At 45.8% G+C, this 25,286-nt stretch overlaps 1 protein-coding gene across 2 annotated transcripts in view; it reads left to right on the forward strand.

The window, feature by feature from the left end:
- The window catches only part of LOC137427818 (platelet-derived growth factor subunit A), a 197,195-nt gene that overhangs the window by 69,509 nt on the left and 102,400 nt on the right, over positions 1–25,286 (forward strand). The window contains exon 3 of one of the 2 annotated variants that reach the window (XM_078776389.1): positions 5,439–5,626. The exons of the other annotated variant lie outside the window; for it this stretch is intronic. Within the exon in view, the coding sequence (XP_078632515.1) occupies positions 5,439–5,626 (188 nt within the window). The remainder of the gene's footprint in view (positions 1–5,438; positions 5,627–25,286) is intronic. 2 annotated transcript variants of the gene reach the window in all.

The raw sequence follows: 25,286 nt of genomic DNA on the forward strand, positions 1-25,286 counted from the left end.
TGACCATATTTGACCGCCCGAAATCGCCAGTAGTCGCCGAAAATTCTTGATCGCCGGCAGTCGCCAAAATATCTGCCTATGTGTGACTTAGGCTTAACGATGCTTTTTTTTTGTCCTTTTTATGTCCTAATGCTTTCTTTTTTTGTAACGAGACGTTTTGTCCTGAAAACTGACAGCTCAACAACAAATGACTCAATTACTGACAATTGAATTATTGCTCTGTCATAACGTGTATGCGTAATAACCCTGAGCAGGAACTTAAACAATTGCGTTTAAAACCACACAATAAACACCTGAACAATTATTATGTTGTATATCTTTAAAGAGTCCTTTTATGAGCATCTATACAACAGCTTTTGTCTGAATCTTTTGTTCAAAGATTGATTAAGGAGTCTTTGTCTGGTCATTCCATTTTTTATGTGTATTTTAAAAGCATTTCTGGTGTTGGAAATGTCTGTTAAAGATTACTTCCTTCCTTGTGAAAATTGGTGCATTCGAATTGGTCAGTGAGTATACACAGCAGAGTTTCAACTGCCCAATGACGTCAAGACTGATTGCACCAAGAATTTGAGTCGTGGCAAAAATTGGACAAGCATCGGAAGCATTCTGATGGAGCAGGTGGATAGCTCAAAGAATGATGCTTGAACTATTTGAAAAAAGATACAATTTGGCCGGGCTGTACTCGGAAAAACATCTGTGGGCGTTTTAGGATCTACCTGGTCATGTTTCATGGTGAGATCATCTGAAAAACCATCAGCAGATCATAACTCGAGCTGCCTTCATTTTCACCTTGCCCTCTTCTCAACGAAAAATTCCTTTTTTGTAATGTAATTGTCAAGGTCTTCACGGGATCGATGAGATGTGCTCGTAATTCCATCCTTGTAACTTAACTTGCATCATTAATACATGAACTAATTTTCAAGATTTTATTGAAGTTAGATATCCATTATCTATTTCATTCCTCCAGGTCCATTCCCTTGTTGATGATTAATCATCTGACATTCCTTTATATATGTTCTTTTTTTACCATGAAATGTTACAGGTGGAAACATAATGCAATTTTGTATATATCCTTGTATTGAGAAGAAAAAGCATTGTTCATTTGTTCCAGGTGAATGCTGCAGACATTGTTTTTTACAAAAGCAGAACCTGCTGAGCCTGGGCTGTTTGTGTTGAGGATTATGACTTTGGCTTGGGTTAATAAGCTATCTTGGGGACATCTGTAGGGTCATCAGAACCCCTGAAGGCTGATTGCAAGTGCTTTTTAAAAAGGCTGCATTGGTCAAAATAGCATTTTCCAAAGGATAGAATGAAAGCTCTGAACCTTGAACCGTTGGGTTAAGATAGTCCAGGCATTGTGAAAGCTTGCTGCTCAGTGTTACAGGTGAGCACACAAGTCACAATCATGGCTGGTGCTGGATGATGGATGACTTTGAAACCACTGCTAGGGATTGAACCTTGGGAATTGGCGAAATAGTATTTATTTCGTTTTTTGGTACACGGTTAGAAGAGAAGCAGTAATTTTGAAAGAGTTAAATATAAGAGCAGAGTACCTGCCCGGAGGTGATCTTGTTCCAAACATGCCACACATTCTTCTTGGCACACCTTCATTTGGGTGGTGCATCGGCAACAGACGTGCAGCTGCCTCAATCACTCCAAAAAATAAAACAAATAATCTGGGTAACGTGCATGAAGCAAAAACATGCCCAATGCTTATAATTAAAAACACCTAACTGCCTTGAAAAACGTGGGGACAGGAATACTGTATGTGTTTGAATTGTCTTTAGCTGGGTCATTTATGTCTGCCCGGCAACAAAGTTTGGCGAAAATGGAACCTTTGCCAAGGTTCTGTCCGGGAAGCTGGGAGGGGCATGAACTTGGCACCTACCTTTAAAGGGTGATTGATTGCTTCCTTTTTGGGGGGAAGGGAGACAACGCAGTGGCATTTGGGGGAAGGTAGATGCCAAATGCGCCCAATTCTCCCCTTAGGTGAAGGATGTAGGACTTAGTTGTGGTTGCCCTGTGTATGTGTTGTTGTGAGATATGGGCCGACTTCAGAATGTGTAGGAAGGAAAGAACAAGAACTCACAATGCATATCTATCCACATGAAAAGGCTCTATTCTTAAATACTAAATATAATCTTCTACTATATAAGAGAGCCGTTGGTCTGTCTGTCTGTGTCTGTGTCGCCATTTTTCTCAGAGATGGTTGAACGGTCATTCGTCAAACTTTCAGAGGTTCATCAGTGAGTGCCTGGGAGTGTTGTAGGCAAAACAATTTTTTCGAAAAAAAAAGTTAGTTTTTTTGGATTTTTAAAAAATTGCTCTTTCTTTTTGCCTTTGCCTTTTTTTTTTTTCTTTTTTTTTTTTGTATACTGAATCGAGGCTCGTGAAAGAGCTAACATTTATTTCACAAACAAATCAACCAGACAAACAAAATATATAAAAAGAGGGAGCGGAAGACAAGATGGGGAGAGAAGGGGAAGCACACAAACACAACATATGAGAGCAGGGAGATGTGTGGGAGGGAGAGGGCTTGGGGGGAGGAGGCGTGGGAAGGGGGGGGGGGGGGGTGGGAGAAGTATAAAACACAAGGACACCAAGGACTTCCAGGACAGAAGTTGGTATTTCAAAAAAAGTGGATTTGGGGTGAAATTAGCGGGGGAAGAAAAGATCAAGGTTTTGGATGGGGGAAGATAAGAGATGGTTGTGAACAGCTGTTTTAAAGACCTGGAGGGTGGAGTGGGATTGAAGAGAGTGAGGGAGTTTGTTCCATAAGCGGGAGAAAAGAGGAATGAAGGAGTGAAGGTGAGCAGAGAGTCTTGATTTTGGCAGTTTAACCATAAGAGGGTTGCAGGCAGATCTTGTGCGACCTGTAGGAATATTTGGGGGACAGAGCCCAGAGAGAGCTGGGGGGGCAAGGCCAGAGAGGAGTCGGTATAAGACGGAAAGACCACCAACCTGCCTGCGGTGAGTGAGTGAAAGGCCCTTGGAGTTGGCTTCATCGCGGGAGATTCCAATGATTTTGAACGCTTTGGTTTCAACAGCGTGAAGATGAGCTAGGTGTGAGGCAGGAGCACCAGCCCAGAGGGGAGAGCAGTATTCCATTGAGCTGCGGATGAAAGCCTTGTATGTGGTGAGGAGCTCAGGTGTGCCAAGGAAGGACTTCGCACGACGGAGGATGCCCAGTCGGCGACTGGCTTTGGAGGCCAGATTTGAAATGTGGTTTTCCCAGGAAAGATAATGGCAGATAGTGAGACCCAAAAGCTTGAGTGACAGAACTTCTTGGAGAGGATTATTCAGAAAGTGGATGGGAGGGTTGTCCAGTCGGTCTTTTCGGAGAGACATCGTAAGAGTGTGAGATTTGTCAGGATTGAAAGACATGTTCCACTTGTTTGCCCAGTCTGTGATTTTGTCCAGGTCTGCAGAGAGTGAGGAGGCTGCAGACTGCCGATCTGAGGGATGAGGAATGGAGCGACAGAGAGTAGAGTCATCAGCAAAGAGATAGAGAGGATTTTCAAGAGAGTCAGAGAGATCATTGATGAAGACCAGAAAAAGCACAGGGCCCAGAACACTGACTTGGGGAACTCCAGCCTGAACAGGAAGAGGAGATGAGAGAAACCCATTCAGGGCCACACGTTGACTACGACTAGAGAGGAAGTCCGCCAGCCATGCATGGAGATTTCCATGGATACCAAAGGAGGAGGGTTTGGTGAGCAGAGCGGGGCGCCAGACCGTATCGAAGGCACGTGATATGTCAAGGGAGACAGCTCTAATTTCCTGTTTGGCATTGAGGACCTCCATCCATTGTTGAGAAAGCAGAAGCAGCATGTCCAGAGTAGAGTGACCAGGTCTGAAACCAAATTGATGATCAGAGATCAAGCCATTGGAGAAGAGGAAAGATTTCATATCTGAAGCAATGATGGATTCCATGACTTTGCTGATAATTTGGAGAAGGCTGATTGGTCTGTAGTTGCTAGGATCTGTTTTTACACCTTTTTTGTGCAAAGCAGTGATGTTGGCTGATTTCCAAGCAGATGGCAGATGACCTTGAGCAAAAGAGAGGGTGAAGAGAACAGAGAGAGGGAGTGAAAGAGTGGAAGAACAGGATTTTAGGACCCATGGGCTGATGCCGTCAGGTCCAGTTGCAGAATCAGAGTCGAGGGTTGACAGAAACTTTTCCACCTTGTCAGGAGGAAAGGACACAGAGTCCAGGAGCAGCTGGGTATGACTGGGTACGGTGGGTACAGAGAGGGATGGGTTTGGGACACAAGATTTAGAGGCAAACACAGAGTTGATGCATTCAGCTTTTTCACGTGCGGAGTCAGCCGTGTAGCCATTTGAGGTGAGGGAGGGGATGGAGGGGGAACAAACACCAGAAACAGATTTGACCAGACGCCACCAGGATTTGGAAGAGGGAGACAGATAAGAGAGTTCGGTCTTGAGAACGGAGAGATATTGTTTCCTAGCTCTCCTGACGGTGGACACACACTTGTTTCGGGCTTTGTGAAAGGAAATGAGGTTTCCTTCCGTTGGATTTGCTTTCCAGGAGACGAAAACAAGTTGTTTCTGGGCAACAGCCTCACCATAAGATTCCGTGTACCATGGACGGGAGGAAGGGTATGACAACTGAAGACGAGATGGGATAAATCTGGGCATGAGAGAGAGCAATTTACTTTGGAAGAATTCCCAGGATGAGTTGATGTCAGAGGTGGTAGAGATGGGAGACCAGTCCAGATGATTGATGGCTGCTCGAAGACCGTGCCAGTTGGCCTGAGTGAAATGCCAGACTCGTCGACGCTGAGGAGGCTCTCTGAGAATGGTCAGAGAGATGTCCACTTTAACAAGCACATGATCAGATGAGCCGATTGGAGCAGAAGAAGAGCAGCAGACGTTTTCAGGGAAGTTAGTCATAACCAAGTCCAGAAGACAAGATGCTCCGTTGACTGAGATCCGGGTCGGGAAATTTTTGATTCATGACAGTTATAATTATATACAAGTACACATTCTCATAAATAAATGCAAAACAATTCGCAAACATTTGAACACAAATGAATCAAACAATTCCGGAAGTGTACGAAGTTGGTAGTAAGGCTGCTTCTTCTTCTTCTTCCTGAACGTCATCAAACCTAACTCAGAAACGTTGATTTGACCCTGTTCTTATCCTTCTACAATTCTTCTCTTTGTGCTGTGGTGCATATATTTGATGTTTTCCCTTTGCCAAATTTGTCTGTTGATCCATTGGCCCATGTCATTCTGCTCTTTCATAAGCCTCAAAACCTGTTCAAAAACTTGTCTAACAGTGAATCTGCTTTATTCTTGATTGAAAGTGATCAACTAATCTGAAGACTTAATGGAAAATTATGCATATCCTTGTTTTTACATGTCTCAGCTAATTAAACATGCAAAACTGTTCACCACCCTTTTTGACCACATAGAAGTAGCAGTTGCCGCAGTTTGCCATCCCCGAAATGAGAGTGTCGCAATTCCACATTCGCTGTTCAATGACTCCGAGGGAAGTTTCGTGATCTGGCCATCTTGCGTGGAGCTTCAGAGATGCTCTGGATGCTGCACTTCCGGGATCCGGCATTGTGCTCCTGCAAACACTCGTCAGCGACACTTTTTGGTACAGACATTTTGTTATGCTTTGGCCTTTGCTCTCACCTCTGCTCTTTGTGAATATTTTTCACAGCATTAGTTTGGATAAGACAGCATACATTTTAAAGTGATATCCTTTGAGTGTTTCAATTGTCATCAAGTTGAAGGGGAAAGGTTCTCAGTCGCATTTGTTCTGGTCGAATAAGTTGGCACAAGGTGCCAATAAGTATGTATATATACTGTATATCTACACTACATGGCCAAAAGTATGCGGACACCCCTTATAATTAGTGGATTAGGCTGTTTCAGCCACACCCATGGCTGACAGGTATATATAATCAAGCACACATCCATGCAATCTCTATAGACAAACATTGGCAGTAGAATGGGCTGAACTGAAGAGCTCGGTGACTTTCAAAGTGGCACCGTCATAGGATGCCACCTTTCCAACAAGTCAGTTCGTCAAATTTTTGCCCTCCTAGAGCTGCCCCGGTCAACTGTAAGTGCTGTTATTGTGAAGTGGAAACGTGTTGGAGCAACAACAGCTCATCCACAAAGTGTTAGGCCACACAAACTCACAGAACAGGACTGCCGAGTGCTGATGTGCGTAGCAGGTAAAAATCGTCTGACCTCGGTTGCAACACTCACTACCAAGTTCCAAACTGCCTCTGGAAGCAACGTCAGCACAATAACTGTTCATCAGGAGCTTGAATTACATGGTGGTGAGGTGTTTTGAATTACGTGGTAGTGAGGCGTTTGGAATTATGTGGTGGTGAGGTGTTTTGAATTACATGGTGCTGAGGTATTTTGAATTACGTGGTGGTGAGGTGTTTTTATTTACGTGGTGGTGAGGCGTAATCGTCCCAAACTTCCACTCTGCATCTACCCCTCCTGTATGTATGTGCTGAGGGGTTCTTTTTTGAAATTTTTGTTATATTTTCAATATAAATCTTCAGCCTAAATTGCCTATAAAAATGTAATATCACAAACACAACAAATACATTTGTGCAAAGTAATTGTTTGTATTATGATTGGTGTAAATAATGACAACACTGCAACTCAGGTACAGTCATTATCCTCATCGAAAACAAGCCCGTTCCTCTGTAACGACACGATCCAAGCTAGTAGATATACTGTATATATACAGACTTGGCATTTAATATGGAATATTTTTTTTGTGGGGCTGAACTTACTTTTCAAGATGTCTTAGAACCAAAAGTTCAATGGAATTATGTTGAAATTATTCTTCATTTTGTTAATGTGACCTTTAAAAGAAACAAAAACCACATTTGACATTTCGAAGCAAATAAATTGATCCTTGAAAGTGATGTAAACTGATATCGAACTCAATTCACGGACAGTACTGTGTTAAACTTCTGTGCGTTTTCCAGAAGTATCTCTTTATTTTGCACATTAGCCAAAAATTATTATTTTTTAAACAAAAGTTAAATTACGACTGGGATTACGGACAGTAAAATTACAGTTCAGTACTTCGTGTAACCCTCACAAGCATTCAGGAGAGCACGTACGCGTTGAGGCATGCTGTTCACGAGATTTGCCAAGGTTTGGACAGGAATCGCTTGCCATGCAGTGACAATAGCCTGCTGCAATTCACGCAGAGGCAGGCTGCTGGTCCAAGTGGTCGATTTGACGCGTTAATTCTGCCCACAAGTTCTCTATCGGATTCATATCCGGGGACATGGCAGGCCACTCCATATGCTCTACACCACGGTCAGCAAGAAAGTGTTGGATCATGCGAGCACGATGAGGCCATGCATTGTCATCTTGGAAGACAAAGTTTCCTCAAAAGGCTGCATGAGCAAATGGAAGCAATGTTTCTTCCAGAATGGCCCTGTACTTGAACTGGTTCAGGTTTCCATTCAGAACAACCAGGTCAGTTTTGCCCCCTGTATGAAAAGCAGCCCACACGGTCACCCCACCACCTCCAGCTTGGACTCTTGGCACTATACATTCTTTGTTGTAGGCTTCATGCACTTGTCTGCACACTCGGACGCGGCCGTCTTGACGATAGACCAGAAATCTAGACTCGTCACTGAAGATCACATGATTCCAGTGTCCTGGCTGCCATTGACGGTGCTCTCTGGCCCACTGCAATCGGTGCTGGTGGTGTTGTCTGGTCAGGCGTGGCTTTCTTAGGGGACGCCTGGCACGATAGCCTGCTTGAACCAGTCGTTGGTTGACTAGCCTTCTGGATACAAGCACATTTGTCAGTTGCTGCCACTCAGCCCTAAGCCGATTAGCTGACTTGGTATGGCCATTGCGGACTAACCGGTGCAGCTGGCGATCATCCCTCCTTTTGGTTCTGCAGGGACGTCCTGGCCTCGGTATTGGAGTAGGGACACCCCTCTGAGCATTTCGTTTCAGGATCTTTGACACCTGACCTTGAGTGATGCCATACTGCCGAGCAATAGCACGCTGTTTCATGCCGGAATTTCGTAAAGCCACCACTCCATGACAAGCAGCATTGTCGAGTTGACGGACCATCTCCATTGGAAGCGGCAATAACTTTTGGAGACGTGCAGCAGTTGTTTTCCACTAATACAGAACGCAACAACCCTTGTATACCCGACTGTGAAGCCAATCATCAAATGCACTTGTCCGTACATTTTGCCACGCCACCTGTGATATAATCCTGTTGTTGACTTCTTGCTGCGACAGACAATCAGTGACATGGTTCTTTTAACAAATAAATCACCAAAGTGTGAAAGAAACTCACCAGATTGATATACTGAGTTAAGAAAGTAAACCCAAGTCAAGAAAAAAAAAAATTCCATATTAAATGCCAAGTCTGTATTTATTTATATATATATATATATATATATATATATATATATATGTAACTGTAAGAAATAGTAGAAACTCCAAAGTACGAGCAGGGTGTCTCATTTGTATTGAATAAATAATCGTTAGATTAAATAAGACGCGGACGTAGCTTCAGGACGTCGATCTTTAATTGTCGACAACCTTTCGACCTACAAAGGTCTTCTTTCTGAGTCTACAAAAACAGCAGGCATGTATATCAGTCAAGTATGTATGGTGATATGTGTGTGAGATGTGTGATGTGTGTATAAAATGCATACAGAAGGAAGAGCCACGCCAAAGTTCACTCACCAGCCCCAAGTTCAACGGAAGTGACCGTTTGCGTTACAGTTAGGGTGCACGTGCATATACAAATATAGAGATATACATACATAAACACACAAGCATATATTCATATCCCATTTATATTCATATAATATATTTATATATTTATATAAATGACATATAAAGGTAGAATGAATGAATGAATGAATGATGAATGAATGAATGAATGAATGGGTTACGGTTAACAATTTGATTGGGTTGATGTGGGAACATGCTTTAGTCATCAAAATTTATGCCATGAGGGACTTTTGTCCGAAGTTTATGTATCCAAAAGGACTCACGTTTCAGAATCGTGGTGTGTGATCGATTTGTGATTGATTCAATGGCAGAGATCTGAATGTCATTTATAGAGTGATCCGGTTGATTAAAGTGTATCGTGTAAGGTAGAGATTTGCCCTGACTGGTGTGGAAGTTATTGATTTCTGACCGGGTGTTATTAAATCGTGTGTAGAGTGTATTTTCAGTTTTTCCAACATATTGTTTGGTGCACTTTTGGCAAGTGATTAGGTATATGACCCATGTAGATTTGCAGTTCATATAGGAGGTGATGGGGAATTTTTGTCCAGTGCTAGAACTACAGAATTTGTTTCCTTCTAGTAAATGCTTGTGAATAATGCATTTGTTTGCTGTGCATTTATAGAAGCCAGGGATCCTAGTTTCTTTGTTGTGGGGCTGTGGGTGCTTTGCTTTTACCAAGAGGTCCCTGAGTGTCCGACCACGTCGAAATGATGTTAGTGGAGGTTGAGGAAATGTGGTGCCGAGTGTTTCTGATTGATGGAGGAGAGGAAGGGCCTTATTCAGAATACTTGGCAATTGGGATGAGGTAGCAGAGTAGGTGGTTACCAGTGGGACACGGTTAGTTGCGGGTTTGGGTTTGTAAGTCAGAAGGTCTGCTCTCGGTATGTGTTTTGCTCGGGTTATTGCTTCTTGCACAGAGTGAGGGTCATAGTTTCTTGCAATGAAGTGTGTTTCTAATTGGCAGAGAGAAGTTTCTTCTGCCATTTTTGTTGAGCAAATGCGTCTTACTCTGAGTGCTTGACTGTATGGTATGCTTGCAATTGTATGTTTAGGATGAGATGAAGAAGGGAGAAGGTAAGAGTGAGTGTCTGTTGGTTTGGTGTATAGTTCTGTTTCGAGTCTGTTATTTTGAAGCGTGAGTGATGTGTCTAGAAAGTGAACTTCGGACTGTGAGCTGTCGAATGTGAACTTGATGGTCGGATGAATCAAATTTAATTCATTTTGGAATTGGGTGAGACTACGGGGGGATTTTGACCAGATGAACTGGATGTCGTCAATATAACGTACCCAGGATTTTTCCAAGATTCCGTGATGAGGTTGTGCATTGATCTTGGCCTCTATCATTCCCATGAAGATGTTAGCGTACGATGGTGCAACAGGGGTACCCATAGCGGTACCTTGAGTTTGAATGTAATGTCCGTTGAATTGGAAATTATTCAGTTTGAGTGTCAGTTCTAATAGGCGCATAAGGTCTTGAGGAGGTGGCATTGGGACTTGTCATGTATCGAGGGCTTTGCGGCATGCAGACAGGCCTTCTGAATGTGGAATATTAGTGTAGAGGGATGTAACATCTGCTGTGACTAAAATGGTTTGGGAGTTGAAAGGTGAGTATATTCTGTTCAATCCTTGGATGTGGGTCAGAAAACTGGTTGTGTCCTTGAGGTATGAGGAGAGCTTCAACACGAGAGGACGTAAATGACAGTCAACAAATTTTGATATGAGAACAGTTGGACATGTGCAGCCAGATACGATTGGTCTACCTGGATTGTTTACCTTGTGTATTTTAGGAAGAAAATAAAGGTTAGGGCAATGAGGATCTTTCGGAACCAAGCGAGATTTGATGGTTTTATCCACCCGAATAGAATCTACTACCTTTTTAACCTCTTCAAGATGTAAAAGGGTAGGGTCGGATGGGAGCTCTTTGTAAGTATCACTATGTAGTTGACGATTACCTTCTGCAACGTAATCGGTAGTCGACATAATGACAATGCCAGTACCTTTATCTGCTGGCTTTATGACTATCTTTTCATTATTTTGGAGATTGTGAAGTGCTCGTCGCTCTGCCTTTGTAAGATTGTCCTTATGTCTGGAACAATTATATTTTTGTGCCACCTTTTCAATTTCATTGCTCACTTGTTCCATATAGACATGTAGATATGGATTGTCAACACGTGGTGTCCAGGTGCTTTTTGGTTTAGGTAAAGTGAGTTGTGGTGTATTAGTATCGGTGTATGTGATTGTATGCGTGTTTGTTGGTGTTGTTTGTTGTGGCGTTGATGGTGCTGGGTGTACTTTAGCAAAGTGTGCCTTTAATGTCATTCACCTACAGAAATCTTTTAAATCCTCTTTCAATTGTAATTGGTCTATTTGTGGAGCGATTGGGCAAAATTTTAAACCCTTAGAGAGCAGGTTTATTTCCGCCTCACTGAGGGAATGAATGGAAAGATTGATGATCCCGAGTTTAGGTAGATCTACAAGTTTGGTTGCAGTAGAAGTTCTATTGTTGTTGGTTTGACTATTTTCAACCTCAGCTGTGTTCATTTCCATGGAGGAACGGTTCTGCATGTAATGATGTCTGCGGTTTGTGTATTGTTTTTTACGATAATGTCGATTTTTGTGTTTATGCTTAAGTTGGTCAGAAGTGGTTTGAGAAGTGGTTGGAAGTGGTTGGAGTGGTTGGGGTGGTTGAAGATGGAGTGGTTGAATTGGTGGAGAAGTGGTTGGAAGTGGTTGTAGTGGTTGGTCAGAAGTGGTTGGAGAAAAGTGGTTGGGAGTGGTGGTTGGAGTTACCTGGTTATTGTTTGCAATGGGTGTATTCTCTTGAGATGGTTTTATATGCTTGCATAACATTTCATCACGTTTAAGTTTCCTTTCCTTAACTTGAACAATGTCGTGTTTAGCAGCCATTAGCTTATCATTGAATGAGCACATTATGTGGTGGTATTGTCCAGGATTCACATTCACATTCTTCCAACCACTTCTCCACCAATTCAACCACTCCATCTTCAACCACCCCAACCACTATATATACATATATATATATATATATATACAGTATATATATACATATATTATATATATATATATATATATATATATATACTATTATTTATATATATTATATATATATATATATATATATATGCATATATATATATATATATGATATATATATATATATGCATATATATATATATATATATATATATATATATATATATATTATATATATATATATATACATATATATATATATATATATATATATATATATATATATATATATATATATATATATATACTGTACATATATATATACATATATATATATAATATACATATATATATATATACACATATATATATATATATAATTATATATATATATATATATATATATATATATATATATATAATATATATAATACATATATATATATATATACATATATATATATATACACATATATATATATATATATTTGGCCTCCATATCCGCTTGTAATATTCCCCTATTTCCCCAATACTCCCCAACTATCCCCAATCCCCCATTCCCTAGTCCCATTGTCTGTAACAACACTCTGTAGAACCGACCTTCCCCTTTTTCCCCCATTAAATGTCGTGCCCAGGTCCACCGCATCTCACGTAGACAACTTTCGGACATCTTGCTAGTTATTCTTAGTCTATGTCAGTTAAGGACTCCTTTCCATTAATTCTGACTCTTCGTTGCACCAGAATGTGATTATATGGCACCAGTAGTGAGTTTAGGACCTTCCCATACCTCCTTCCATCTTCTTCCCCAAACAACAACAACAACAACAACTACAGCTACAACAACAACTACAACCACGGCGCGCGGGGGGAGTGTGCGTCCTCCCACCAGCTCGGTTAGCCGCCATGACCATGCGCTCCACGGGGTTACCACGAAGCGGCTCCCTGTCAGCCCCTCGTCAAGGGCGGAGCCGGTAACCCCCCCCCCGCATGCACCCAATGAGAAGCAACGAGCCGATTCCATCTGGGGCGGAGCTAACGAGCCGAGGGCGTGTCACTCCCCGCCGGATATACGCAGCGACTTACCGGATGTGAGGTCAGATGCGCCCCGAGCTTGAGAAGACAAGAGAGCCACCTCCGAGTGCTGAGAGACCTCCTGCATCTTTTGGGCCGCGCTATCCTGTCCCTGAGCACAAGGTGCACCTTGTGCTGGCCATCGAATACCCGCTTTCCTTGCCATCAATCCCCGTGTGAGTCAGTTTTTGTCCTGTTTCTCTGTGGTCTGTCGGGAATAATATAAGATTGTGTCTAAGTGCCCTATCTTCCTTTGCTGTCCCTCTTGTAGTTGTAATCTAACCTTCCGCCTTAATATAATCTCCTCCGGAGGTCTTGAGAACCGTATCCCTGGTGTCGTGTCATTTTAATCCCAGCCGTGTGTCTTTTCCTTTATTGATCTAGCGCAGCGCGATTAGTCAACGTTCGGGTATAATCGGGTAACTTGTGCAGACGTGGTCATACCAAACCGCTCGGTAAATAACATCTAAGCCGCGTCTGTAACAATTGGTGTCGAGGAGTGGAATTCGGACCCGGGACTAAATTTATTAGGCCCAAATTTGGAGTAGAATCGATTCGGAGCGCGTTTCCCGCGCGAAATTATAACGGCGAAATTTGATTTTGTTATACGGAAATAAAAACCCGAATTTTGAAAGTCGCGCTATGGCAGACCAAGACAGCTGGGGTCCGGTAGGGGAGAGTGAGGCAGGGTCGGTCCAGGACCAAATTGAGGGACGCGAGGAGAGCGAAGCAGTGAGGGCGGCAGGGTCGCAAAATAGCGTTGTCACGCACAAGGTGGCCACGGCGTCCACGCCCGCGACCGTGGCAGCGCCCCTGGTGGATCCGAACCTTTTTATGTTGCAAATGAGGGCCCTTATGGAACAAATGGGTGAGCAATTGGGAGACCAAATTAGAGGTTTGAAAAGCAGTATGGGACAAATGGGAAACCAAATGGGGGTAATGAGGGACGAAGCGAGGGGTACTGGTGAGAAGGTAGACAAAAATTTTGAGGGGTTAGACAATGGGATAAAAGAGGTGAGAAATGGGTTAATGGGGGTAGAAAACAGAATGGCCGCTCAAGAGAATCAAATGGAAGGGATGCAAAAGGGGTTAGAGGGGGTAGAAAATAGAATGGCTGCCCAGGAGAATCAGATAGAGGGAGTGAAAAATGGGTTAGAGGGGTTAGAAAACAGTATGGAAGGCAAATTGAGGGACATGAGGGACCAAGCGGAAAGGGAAGTTAACCAAATGGGGCAGCAGATAGAGGGGGTCAGAATGGGGGTAGAAACTAAACTGGATGCTCACAGGGAGGAAATGGAGCAGATGAGGGTGGCATCTGGGCAGGAGATGCAAGTGATGGGAGAGGAGATCAGAGGAGGAGTGAGTGAGGAGGTCGGAGGAGTGCGCGAGGAGGTGAGGCACTGTAAGGAGCACATGGAGAAGGAGGTGAGAAAGGGGACTGTAAAGTTACAAGGGGGCATAGAGGACCTGACGCAGGAGGTGGAGCAGCTGACGGTGGGACAGACGGAGTTAGTGGAGCAGGTTCAAAGGAACACTGCGGTATTAGGAGGTTTAAAAGCGACACAGAAAGAACTAAAAGATGACTTGGTAGCGACGAAGAGGGAATGTCAGATGGTACGTGAGGGACTGACAACGAGGCTGGACGAGGTGATAGAGGTCATGGAGACGAAGGACCGGCAGGTGAGGACGCACATGGAAACGGTCAAGGTAGCCTTAGAGGATGAGCTTGAGGAGACGTACCGGGGAATAAAAGAGGTGAAGCAGAAACTAGAAGAAGTGGAAGAAGGGATGAGCGAAATTAAGAAGCGACGGAGAGGGGATAAGAAAGAGATAAAGGAGGAAGTAAAAGAATTGGTCCAAAGCCTGTGTTCAAATCGTGATGATGTGCTCATTAACCGGATGAGGGATTCGCAGGTGATGGAGGAGAAGCGAAGAGGAAGAGGACCCGGTGTAAGTGGTGACCAATATGGTCGTGCGTATGATGCGCCAGGGGATTTAAGAAGCTTGGGGGTCGAGATGGACCCGGGTGTTCGTGAGAGGCCGTTGGTGAAGTGTGCGACAGGTCTGGTGTGCGAAAAAGGAGGTGTGCGAGAAAGTCAGACTCTGGGGTGTGTGAGGAAAAAGTGCGTGCCAAGGAGTGAGGGTGCTGGCGAGAGTGAGTCGGTCGTAGCGTGTGTGCGAGGGAGCACATGGAAGCGTGGTGTGGTAAGTGTTACAGAGGGTGTGACGGGAGAGTGTGCGCAAGAGTGTGCGCGAGAAAGGTGTGTGACGGACAGGTGCACGAGGAAAGAGTGCGCTGTCAAGAGTAAGGGAGAGTGCGCTGTCAGGAATGGAGGTGAAAGTAGTGAGAGTGACATGGAGCGTGAGTTAGTTGTGACAGGTGAGCGAGGATGTACACCTGGGATGGAAGGATGCACACCTGGAATGGTAGAGCGTGAGTGGGAATGCACGCTGGAGTTGGTAGTGAGGCACGTGGTAGGATGTGCGAGTGAGAGCACACCTGTGATTGTCACAGAGGAGGTGACCGAGGAGGGGGCGCGAAGAGGTGTATTGGTGAGGTGTGCGAGTGACGAATGTGTGCCAAGGTGTTCGGTGGTCAGGTGTGTGACCAAGGCTGTGAGTGGAATGAGTGTACCGAGGTGTGTAAGGAAAGGTACGAGGAGCATGGAGACGGCTGGATGTGTGAGCAAGGAACGGGCTGCGGGGTGTAAGAATCCAGGTGAAGCATCGACGGTAACCAGGTTAGAGGTTAGGTCGACTTTTAGCCGAAGCGGGCCCTCGGTGCGTGCTGGGCCTCGCGTGGAACGGCCGCGTCCGTGCTCCACTAGGCGGAGCGGGCAGCCCAATAGAAAGGGTCGTCATGGCGACCACTTTTTGGTGAGACGTGCCGGCAGGTCGAGAGCGGGACATTGGATGGCTCCGTGCCGAGATGGTGCGTGGGATCTCGGCACGGGTAAGCCCCCGTCCCTGCACCGAGTGCCGGACGCATCCTGCCGCCGGCACAAAACAACCAGCATCCATTGCTTGGCTTTACGAAGCCGGGCTTTGGACAGGAATTGGCGCACCGAGAGGCATTATTGAGTAGACTGGGTGATGAGGTTAGTGTTTTGGACCCAAAATTGGAGAAAAACAAAATTTGATGATTGGCAAGGGATTGGCAGTAGTGATTGGCAGATGATGGGTAGTGATTGGCAAATTTTTGATTTGTTGAAATTTGATGTGCAAAATTGGTAGTGAGAGACCCCCGATGTGGTGGGATGGCATCCCTGCCACCCTTCCCATGTGTGGGGCAAAGGAGCAATATATTATGGGGTGTATGGCAGTGAAAACTAGCCCGGGTGGGTTAGGTTATATTGATAGGGATCTAGCGAAGATGACAGTAGGTAACGTTAAGTTTAGTTAGTGACTGATACCTGTAGTGGGGACGCAGGTAGATTAGTGTGGATGATAATGACGAGGGAGCGCAATAGTTTAAAGGGACGACTGGGAAGCGCAAGTTTCAGAGGGGAGTAGTTAGATGAGATGATGCCGTGTGTGTGTGAGGGTGGAACAGGTGTGATTGCACAGGTGTGCAACTGGACAGGTGTGTGGAGCAGTGTATGAGTAGTGAGTGTTGTGGATCAGCGCGAATGCGCTTGGGGAGAGAAGGGTGCAGGTGGCACCCGGTGTGAGAGCACAGGTGTGCAAGTACAGGTGTGTGGAGAGAGTTGGAGTAAGTGGTACGGAGTGGTGTGCATGGTGCGAAGGTGTGGATGGGGGAAGAGTGGACCCCTTTCACGAGTACCCGGGGCGGGTAGTGTAAGTGTTAGGTAGAGGGTACAGGTAAATTGTGGTTGGATATTGGCATCTGTGGTGCGGTTGCAGAATGGTGTTGTGAATGGGTGCATTAGTGTTGTGGAAATGGCTGGGCGTGTAGCCTGTTAGTGTGTGTAGTTGGTTGGGCACTCCACCACTGTGAGGATGTCGGCCAGGTGAGGCCGCAGGTGGGCTCTGGGAGCCGGTAGAGTTGTGGATGGGGCCCGAGGATCCGGAGGATGGACCCGGGTAGCCCAGTGCCAGAGAGGGCACCGAGTGGGGAGAGCGCCAGAGGGCCTTCCCCAGGTAGTTAGGTTAGGGTAAGGAGCAGGTAAGCTCGGAGGCAACTGCAGTGGTGGAGGTGTGCAGGTGGGTAGACCCACTGGGAGAGGTACACGCCACAGCCCAGAAATTGTGCGAGGGCACCGGGAGATGAATCGGGGGAGTGAGACCCCAAATTGAAAAGCACCACAGTTTGGCCAATGGGAATTGGTTTTTAGAACCCATAGTGTAAGAGGGCCAATGGTTTGGCCGGAGAAAGACCCCGGGTAGTGTAAAGTTGTTAAAGTCATTTAGGAAATAGTTAGGATTGATGAACCTGTCGCACCATACGCAGCCACTTACCTGTGGTGATGATGATGACTCCACACCTGTGTTTTCTTTGTCTTGGTGCAGGAAATGAGAATTGCTGTGAGGATTTGTGAGACGCATCACGACGTGGATGAGACATTGGGGTGATTCCATCTCTCCCTCCCTAGGAGGGACTGATGATGAATTGGTGATAGCAAATTATGATGTTGAGTTGGAGATGGCAAATTTTGATGAGAGTTGAAAATGGCAAATTTGATTGGTTAGGAGGGAGAGAAGACGAATTTGGTTTATGGGAGGAACGGGGAAGACAGTAGGGATGTTTGTTGATTTGTAAAGTAGATGTTTATGGGTAGTGTTGTGTTGTGTGGATACAGTAAGGGGTAAGGGAGGGGCCATGTAGGTTACTGGTGGGGGGGGGGGGGCGTACGATAGGAACGTACCTGTCTCACCTGGTTCCCATGTGCCCCCAGTGTGCATCATCTTATATTGCGTGCACTTTTGCGCCCTTACCACCTTACTCACTTGTCTTCTTCTTTGTCTCCCACCTCCGAGGATCTGGCTTTGGGGTAGAGAGAGAGGAGAGAGAGGTGCTGGCTTCGCAGTTGTGGGCCTGCACTTTCGCTGCTTGCTGCCTGGATCGATACACCATATGGACCGCAATGTTTGTGGCCACCCACCATGGACCGCAGTTCTTATGCGGCCAAGCACCACCCGTGGATGGACCTATGGGTCAACGTGGCACCGATGCCATACAAGGTGAACCACTAACAGTTGGCCCCCCTGACGACCACAATAGAGAAATGGACGCGGTTGGCGCCTTTCTTTATTTTTGAAAGAAGTAAGAAGGCCAAGTGCACCACACGAAGGCAAGACCAGCGGCAGAACATCGGCCGGCTGCGACACCACACAATGATTCATAAACACTTTATTGGTGCACCGGATGGTGCTCACTGTGTGATGGGGTGGTGCTTGATGCTTGGAAGGGGTGCTCTGCACATTATTAAAGGCCGTAGGCCACAGAGCACTCGTGGGTTGGTGTATCGATGCTGGCATGCGTGCTCTCTCTATGCATAACATCTGCATGTGTCCCTCCAAAGACAGGTCCTGGATCGTAGTGTAAATAGCAGCGTAGTCTTGTAAATAATGCTCCCTACCGGCTGTATGTTTAGTTTAAGGATTCTTTCGGATTCGGTTATCCTGTGGGTGTGTTTCTGTGAGGAGAAGTGTGCAACGTCGCAGGGGGACATATTTACTCATTTGTGAATATCTGTAAAACTGTCGCACTCAGGGTAGAGTTAATAGTAGAGGGAACTACATTGCGTGCCACACTAAAGTAGGTAAAAATTTATCGGGTCGGGACGCCCCGAGGGTAGAGAAGGGTGCAATGTTGCGAATATGGAATTTGGCCTCCATATCGCTTGTAAATATTCCCCTATTTCCCCAATACTCCCCAACTATCCCCAATCCCCCATTCCCTAGTCCCATTGTCTGTAAACAACACTCTGTAGAACCGACCTTGCCCTTTTTCCCCCATTAAATGTCGTGCCCAGGTCCACCGCATCTCACGTAGACAACTTTCGACATCTTGCTAGTTATTCTTAGTCTATGTCAGTTAAGGACTCCTTTCCATTAATTCTGACTCTTCGTTGCACCAGAATGTGATTATATGGCACCAGTAGTGAGTTTAGGACCTTCCCATACCTCCTTCCATCTTCTTCCCCCAAACAACAACAACAACAACAACTACAGCTACAACAACAACTACAACCACGGCGCGCGGGGGAGTGTGCGTCCTCCCACCAGCTCGGTTAGCCGCCATGACCATGCGCTCCACGGGGTTACCACGAAGGGGCTCCCTGTCAGCCCCTCGTCAAGGGCGGAGCCGGTAACCCCCCCCGCATGCACCCAATGAGAAGCAACGAGCCGATTCCATCTGGGGCGGAGCTAACGAGCCGAGGGCGTGTCACTCCCCGCCGGATATACGCAGCGACTTACCGGATGTGAGGTCAGATGCGCCCCGAGCTTGAGAAGACAAGAGAGCCACCTCCGAGCGCTGAGAGACCTCCTGCATCTTTTGGGCCGCGCTATCCTGTCCCTGAGCACAAGGTGCACCTTGTGCTGGCCATCGAATACCCGCTTTCCTTGCCATCAATCCCCGTGTGAGTCAGTTTTTGTCCTGTTTCTCTGTGGTCTGTCGGGAATAATATAAGATTGTGTCTAAGTGCCTATCTTCCTTTGCTGTCCTCTTGTAGTTGTAATCTAACCTTCCGCCTTAATATAATCTCCTCCGGAGGTCTTGAGAACCGTATCCCTGGTGTCGTGTCATTTTAATCCCAGCCGTGTGTCTTTTTCCTTCATTGATCTAGCGCAGCGCGATTAGTCAACGTTCGGGTATAATCGGGTAACTTGTGCAGACGTGGTCATACCAAACCGCTCGGTAAATAACATCTAAGCCGCGTCTGTAACAATATATATATATATATATATATATATATATAGATATATATACATATATATATATATATATATATCTATATATATATATATATATATACATATATATATACATATATATATATATATATATACATATATATTATATACACATATATATATATATATAATCGGGAGATTCAATCAGAATATAATGTATAATGACATATATAATGACGGACATATATATATAATTCGGACATATATAATGACATATATAATAGATCATATATAGATCTCGGACATATATAAACATATATATATATATATATATATATATATATATATATATATATATATATATACACATACATACATACATACATATATATAAACATACATATATATAAACATATATAAACATATATATATATATATATATATATATATATATATATATATATAAACATACATTATATATATATATATATATATATATATATATATATATAGTATATATATATATATATATATATATAGTGCGCATCAAAAAAAAGGTAATCCGAATTCAAGGGGTTAATATGCAAAGGTTATTTATTTTCACAATTTACATGTGCTTTACTAATTAAGAGGAGATCCTCAGCTTTCCATTGATACCTTCCATGCATCATTGCTGTCACACATGACCGAGTACATGTTCATTGAAAATGACAAGTTCAAATCGCATTTTTACAAGTTTGGCTAATCGATGCAAGTCAGGATAATTGGTGCAAAATGAACGTCAGATGTGAACTTCTCTCAGGAATGATTGGCCTTTATGCACTCACACCTTCAACATGTCCACCTCCCCTTTCAACACAAAGCTCACAGCGGTGGAGCATGCCCTGAACTGCTCGTCTCACCAAAGCCGGGTCATTGCGCAAAGCATCCACTTCATGTCGAATACGGCCCTGCAATTCGTCAAGATCACGGGGAAGAGTTACGAACACCTTGTTCTTTAAATGTCCCCAAAGGAAATAATCACATGGTGTGAGGTCAGGTTATCTTGGCGGCCATTCCACTGCATGGTTGAGGGCAATGACTCGGTCTCCAAAGAGTTCCCTCAGTCGATCTCGGACAGCGATAAGACGATGTGTTGGGGCGCCATCTTGGGCCCACCAGAGATATCTGAAGAGGCCACGAACCTGTCGCTCAAAGTTCTCCTCCAGCTGTGGTAAAACTTCATCATTGATCATCTGCAGATACCTGTTACCATTGACATTCCTTTGAAAGAAAAATGGTCCGATCACCTGACCACTTCCACAAAGTCCCAACCAAACAGTCCACTTTTGTCGATTCATGTTGGTGTCAAAATTAAATTCCGGGAGTTGTCCTGTCGGTGCATATTCAAGAACATTATGGGTATTGACCTTGCAGTCCATGGCGAAAGCAGCTTCGTCGCCGTTAATGAGATACCGCAGGAAATTGACATCTGCCTCACAACGTGCTGTCAACCATCCGGCAAGCATCAGCCTCCTGGCAAAATCCCCTGGCGTAAGTTCATGCCGGATGTGAATCCGATATGGATGTTGGTGGAGGTCCAGTCTTGTGATTCGGTTGAATGTTTCCGAAGGCAATCCCGTCCCATTTCGTCTTGAGCTGGTATCCCTAGGATGCTCCAAAACTTGCTGCCTTACTGCTGCAATGTTCATTTCCGATCGCCCAGTGTGCCTCCTACCAGAATTATCCTTGTTGCGGTTGAGGCTAGTGCCATGCTCTTGGTATTTTCTAACATTCGCCCAGATGGTTTTGGCTGCTGGAGGCTCCCGTTCTGGGAAAAATTCCCTGAACGCATCACGAGTTCGCTGCAAACTTCCAGTTTGGTGAAAGGTTGTAACCACGAAGTTCTGCTGTTCAGTCGTAAGTTGAACCATCTTTTCAATGACTCAGACTGTCTCTAAACCCATACACTGTAGGGCCCATCTTAAATACCCATCTTAAACAAAGGATGACGCAACCGACGATTACCAGACCAGCTTAACAATTTTACATAATCAACTTGGCAGTCGACAAGTAATGCATCCATTTAAAACTATCTTACACCGATTAGCCAAACTTGTAAAATTGCGATTTGAACTTGTCATTTTCAATGAACATGTACTCGGTCATGTGTGACAGCAATGATGCATGAAAGGCATCCATGGAAAGCTGAGGATCTCCTCATAATTGGTAAACCACATGTAAATTGTCAAACTAAATAACCTTTGCATATTAACTCCTTGAATTCGGATTACCATTTCTTTGATACGCACTGTATGTATATATATTGTAACGGTTTTGAGAAGTGTAACGAATTTGAGAAGTGTAACGAATTTGAGAAGTATGGTTTTGTTATGTGTAACACCCTCGTAATGTAAATAATGGTCGCAGCCGTCCTCCTAGTTAATTCCATGAAACTTACACAAAGGCCACGATATATCTTTTTAAATAGTGTATTTCCTTATTCTATGTAGGCTAAATATGTGTTTCCCACTAGATTGACTTTGCATTGTATCAAACAAAATAAGCGTAGGCCCTTTCAATTTCCCCAAACATCTCCGCTCTCCAAAGTTCCTTTCAAAAGGGGTGCGAGTGGTGTTCAATCCCGCAAGCCGCCATTGCCCATGTGCTAATCTCGGAGAAGAAAGGCGTGTCTCCACCTCGTCATAGAGGGGAGGAGTGAGCCAACCCCACTTGGCCAACCAGCACCGCGGTTAGCGACCCGGTAGGCGTGCCCTCGCAGCCGGCGGCTTGATTCCGCCCAGAGTAATAAAAGCGACTGTAAGGGACTGCTTCACCAGATGACCTGGAAGATGACCTGGGAGATGAGAGATGAGCGAAGAGGTGACATACGAGAGGAGCGGTGAGATGCGAGACGCTCCAAGCCAAAGAGGAGAGGTACTCGGAGAGGAAACCAGCTAAGGAGAGACGCGCTGAAAGGCGGGAGACGGCTCCACCAGAAGGAGAGGAGCAGGTGTGCCCGAGCCAGCGTGTGACGTCGAGCATCGGCAGCGGATACGCGACGGAGGGTTTTCCCGCCAAAAACCGTGAGGAATTGAGAGCTGCTGCCTCCGACCCTGCCTCCCTCTCCAGCAATCCACCTCAAGCCCTACCTGCCTGCAATATCCCCCGTGTAAGTGTGAACGTCGTCTGTCCTACTCGTTGTCTTGGGGTTAAGTAAAATGAATAGTATAAGCTAACGATGCACTGTGTGACTGCTTCTTCCATCCATTGCTGTAAATAATTTCGGTCGCTCTTTCTTTTTTGCTTGTGTGTGTATAATAAATCTGTTCTTCCTCCGTACTCTGTCTTCTTCTCTTTTCATTCTCTTTCGGTCGCTTTAGAGGTTTCCCGATTGAATATCTGTGGTGCGATCTGGTCAACGTCGGGTGGAATCGGGTTCTAATCGGGGAGTAACTGTTCGGTCGTGGTTGGACCATCCGCTCGGCCCACCATACCATCTAAACCGCGTCTGCAACAATTGGTTGTCAGGAGTTGGGATTCGGACCTGGGACTAAATTTGTTAGGCCCAAATTTTGGAACACCAATTGTGTTAGTACAGCAACAATTGGTGTCGAGGAGTGGGATCGGACCCGAAGCGCGCTTAACGCGCTCAAAATTACAAGCTGCCGAAATTTATTTTGTTTTATAAAACCCGAATTTTGAGATCGCGCCATGGACAATCAAGGCGATCGGATGTCGGTGGGGGAGATAGACGGGTTAGGGGTAACCCAGGACTTAGGGGAAGAAAGGGAGGAGGAGAGCAATGAGGTGGTTGAGGGTGTATCAGACGCGCAAAATGGCGCCTCGCACATGGCTGCGGCGGCCGCACCCGCTGCACAAGTGGGAGGGATGACCCAAATGCAGGCCCTCATGGAGCAATTTATGGTACAAATGCAGGCGTCCCTCAACCTGCAGAGTGAGCAAATGAGGGCTCAGAGTGAGCAAATGGGGGTAATGGGGAACCGGATGGATGCTAACAGTGAGCGATTGGGAAACCAAATTGAAGCAATAACCAACAGAATGGGTGACCGCATGCAAAAATGTGGGGAGACCATGGATCGCATGGTGGGCGAAGGGGTCCCAGGGGTGCACAAGGAAGTAACGCGGGTCGAGAAGCGCCGGTTGAGCGAAGCGGAGGAAAGCACGGGTACAATGACGGGGGTAGAAATCGCGACACGGGGTTTGGAAAAGCCGGCGACCGCTGAGGTAGAGGAGGGTGTTTTATTAAAGCCAGCGGTCGCCGAGGTTAATAAAGAAAAAGCAGTGCTGGGAATTAAAATTGAAGAGATGACGGAGGTAGCCCGGGAATTGCAGGGAGAAATGGATTATGTACAAAGTCCCTGCTCACATCACGATGCTGTGCTTAACCCGAATGGAAGTTTGCAGGTTCGCGTGGAGAAAAGGTCCCCCAGGTGAGTCGTGCTGTATATTGTGCGGGTAGATTTTGCAGGAGGATGTTTAGCGACAAAAGAATTTTCGCGCGCTTGGGATCGAGGAAGCATCCGGGCGTTGGTGAAGGGTCCCGTGTGAGTGGAAATGGCACGCGTGGGAGGAAAAAGTGTGCGTCGGCGAGTGGGTGTGTTATAAAGTGTGGGAGTGAAACCGAGTGCGAGCGAGAATGCACGTCGGGGTGTACGGAGTGTGACACGAATAGTGAGTTGGTGATGGCGCAGGTGCGAGAGGGCACATCGGAGTGCGAGTGTGAAACCGAGTGCGAGCGAGAATGCACGTCGGGGTGTACGGAGTGTGACACGAATAGTGAGTTGGTGATGGCGCAGGTGCGAGAGGGCACATCGGAGCGCGAGTGTGAAACCGAGTGCGAGCGAGAATGCACGTCGGGGTGTACGAAGTGTGACACGGAGAGTAAGGTGGTGGTGGAACGTGTGCGAGAAAGCACACCTGAATTGGTGGTAACGCGGGTGTGGGAGAGCCCATGTGAGCGCGTTAGTGGGTGGATGCAAGAGTGCACGCCCATGGTGAGTGTTACGGAGGACGTAACGGAGGAGAGGTGTGGACCAAAGTGTGCGCAAGAGTGTGCGCGAGAGGTGTGGTGTGTAACAGGGAGAGCGTTGGTGGAATGTACGGACGGCGTTGGAACGCCGGGTTTTGTGAGGGTGAAAGGGGTAGCGTATGCTTGTGAGCATGCCGGTGAAGCATCGACGGTAACCGGGTTAGCGGTTAGGGCAACGGATAGCCGATGCGAGCACTCGGTGTGAGGGGTGCTTTGTTGGGTGCGAGGCCCGGCGCGGATCGATGCTGCGTCGCTTCTCCTCGAAGCGTCGTTGCCGATTCGGGCTTGGCCCCGCCCCGCACGGTCGAGTCCGGGCCTTGTAGGGCGAGGCGACCGGTCCGGTTCAAGGGCGAGTGGGAGGAAGCGGTACGGTGCCCCCTCGTGGGGACGGGGTTCCGACCGGGGGAGATTGAGCCATCGGGCCCGGGACCGCAAGGTGCCGCGCCGAGATGGTGCGTGGAATCTCGGCCCAACCAAACCACCTCCCTTGAACCGAAAGCCGGACGGATTCAACCTGCAGGCGACCAAACCACCCGAATTCATTGCTCGGCTTTACGAACCGAGTTTAATGATGTCACGATGCACCGAG

The sequence above is a fragment of the Myxine glutinosa genome, chromosome 1 (assembly GCF_964187855.1).
Source record: "Myxine glutinosa chromosome 1, kmMyxGlut1.1, whole genome shotgun sequence".
Lineage (NCBI taxonomy): Eukaryota > Metazoa > Chordata > Myxini > Myxiniformes > Myxinidae > Myxine > Myxine glutinosa.